Source organism: Olea europaea, chromosome 16 (assembly GCF_002742605.1).
Source record: "Olea europaea var. sylvestris chromosome 16, O_europaea_v1, whole genome shotgun sequence".
Classification (NCBI taxonomy): domain Eukaryota; kingdom Viridiplantae; phylum Streptophyta; class Magnoliopsida; order Lamiales; family Oleaceae; genus Olea; species Olea europaea.
Genome location: NC_036252.1, coordinates 6,778,975 through 6,781,246, shown reverse-complemented (window position 1 = coordinate 6,781,246; position 2,272 = coordinate 6,778,975). Strand labels below are relative to the sequence as shown.

The window sequence follows — 2,272 nt, the reverse complement described above, 5'->3', positions numbered from 1 at the left end:
ATCCCATAGAGTTACGGGGAGGTTTTTGGTGGTAATTAAAGTAGATATTGTGGGCTTCCTAACGGTATCAAAATTCAACGGTATCGATGATCCGAAGTGATCGAAAAGTTGTCGCAAAATAGCCAAAAAAACTGAAAAAAGTATTTTTAAATTTCAGTGACCGTTCCTAAAAGTTTTTAAACTTCAGTGACCATTTCTGAAAGCACCTCGAAACTTAAGTGATCATTACTGAAAGTTTTAAACTTCAGTGACCATTTTGTAATTTTCACATAAGTTCAGTGACCGTTTGTGAAATTAACCCATTATCAATTGAACGGCTGGCCATTAAATAGAAATACTTCACCTACTTCACTTGCCATTTTCGTATTACCTCTGGCATATAAAGCCTTCTTGTGAACATCCTACCAAACTCCCACTGATCAGTCCTTCCATGGCTGTACCAACCCCAAAACCTTCATCAACTCATCCACAACTTGGGCAAATAGTAATTCTTGGCCTACCGTCTTTCCTCAAAAGACAAGACAAAGAATTCACTTCAAAATTCCAATTTCTGAGTCCGTCGGAATCCAATCTTCCGTTGGACCAATTCCTAGCGGCGGAGGCTCAAAACACTCAAGCCGCCGTCTGCTCCGGCGGATTTAAGATCTCCGCCGACGTCCTCCGCCATCTTCCTTCCCTTAGGCTGATTGTCACAACCAGCACCGGCTTCAACCAGATAGATCTCTCCGAGTGCCGTAAACGTGGAATCTCCGTCGCAAATGCCGGCAACATCTACTCCGCCGACGTTGCAGACCTGGCTGTGGGGATGATTATTGATGTTATGAGGAAAATCAGTGCCGGCAATCGTTTTGTTAAAAGTGGGCTCTGCCCTAAACAGGGGAATTTTCCTCTTGGTTCTAAGGTACATTATTTGTCATCGAATTCTATTACTTCATACTTTTGGTTTGGCGTCTTTAAAACAAATTCTAAATGAGATTTTTTTTTTTTTTTTTTTAATGTCACAAGCAAAAAATAGAAGTCCCGCGAAATGGGTCCTTAAATTTTTCCAAGCATAGATTACTATACATTTTCATTTGATTATTTATGATTTTTTACATGCTTTTTAAATATGGTATTGTTGAGTAAATTATAATAAATAAACTAAAAATTATGGATTCTACTAAATATGTAAATAGTAATTATATATCCTACAGTGAATAAATCGTATGCTTGACCAGACATTTTTATATTTTAATCACCAAGGAGGATTGATGATTTCAGTTAGGTGGCAAGCAAATTGGGATTGTTGGGTTAGGAAGCATTGGTGTACAAGTAGCAAAGAGGCTCGAAGCATTTGGTTGTAAAATTTCGTACTACTCGAGGAAGAAGAAGCCTTTTTCTTTGTATACATTTCATTCCGACATCCATGAACTGGCTTCCGTATCCGATATCCTTGTAATTTGTTGTGCATTGACTGAGAAAACCCGTCATATGATTAACAGAGAGGTTCTTTTGGCGCTCGGAAAGGAAGGGCTGATCGTTAATGTTGCACGAGGAGCAGTAATAGACGAGAAGGAATTGGTGCGGTGTTTGGTGCGACAAGAAATTGCAGGGGCGGGATTGGATGTATTTGAACACGAACCTCATGTCCCTCGAGAGCTGTTTGGATTGGACAACGTAGTGTTATCGCCACATTCTGCTGCCTTAACAGAGGGAGTGTTTAGGAATACAAATGAAATTGTGACCGGGAATTTGGAAGCTTTCTTCTCAAATAGACCCCTGCTTTCTCCAGTTTTAGACGATGAATAGAGTCGTCAACAGTTTTATGTTATTTCAGCAGTCAGCATAAAAAGAGACCGAATTTGTGTTGTGCTATCTGCTGAAGAGATTGAATATGATGTAAAACTATCTCGTCTAAAAGCTATTAAAGAAAGCAAATTTGTTTGAATCATCTTTCAACCCCACGTGCAGATCTAAACTTTTATCTTATTGATATCAAAAGCATAGCATATGCTGAATTTTTAAAAACATATGGCCAACTAGATTTGAATTTAGGGCCTGTTTGATAGGGAATACATGGAAATGACCCAAATAGAAAGACCATTTTTTTAGTCTTTGGTTAATTTTGATACCTAAAATACCCCTTTATAATATTACATAATAAGTTGATGAAATATAGAAATCTTTCAACTTAGTCCTTAAAAAATCAAATACTTCATGGATTTTTATAGATTACCAATTTATTTGATTTATTATATTTATGTTCGCTCTAAGTAGCACCCCTATTTATGTT

At 37.5% G+C, this 2,272-nt stretch overlaps 1 protein-coding gene across 1 annotated transcript; it reads left to right on the top strand.

The window, feature by feature from the left end:
* The first annotated feature begins 305 nt into the window (after window positions 1-305).
* On the top strand, window positions 306-1,927 carry LOC111411934 (glyoxylate/hydroxypyruvate reductase HPR3-like). The gene is made up of 2 exons (XM_023042621.1): window positions 306-901; window positions 1,261-1,927. Exons 1-2 carry the CDS (start codon window positions 431-433, stop codon window positions 1,786-1,788), a joined length of 999 nt encoding a protein of 332 aa, XP_022898389.1. The 5' UTR covers window positions 306-430; the 3' UTR covers window positions 1,789-1,927.
* The last annotated feature ends 345 nt before the right edge of the window (window positions 1,928-2,272 follow it).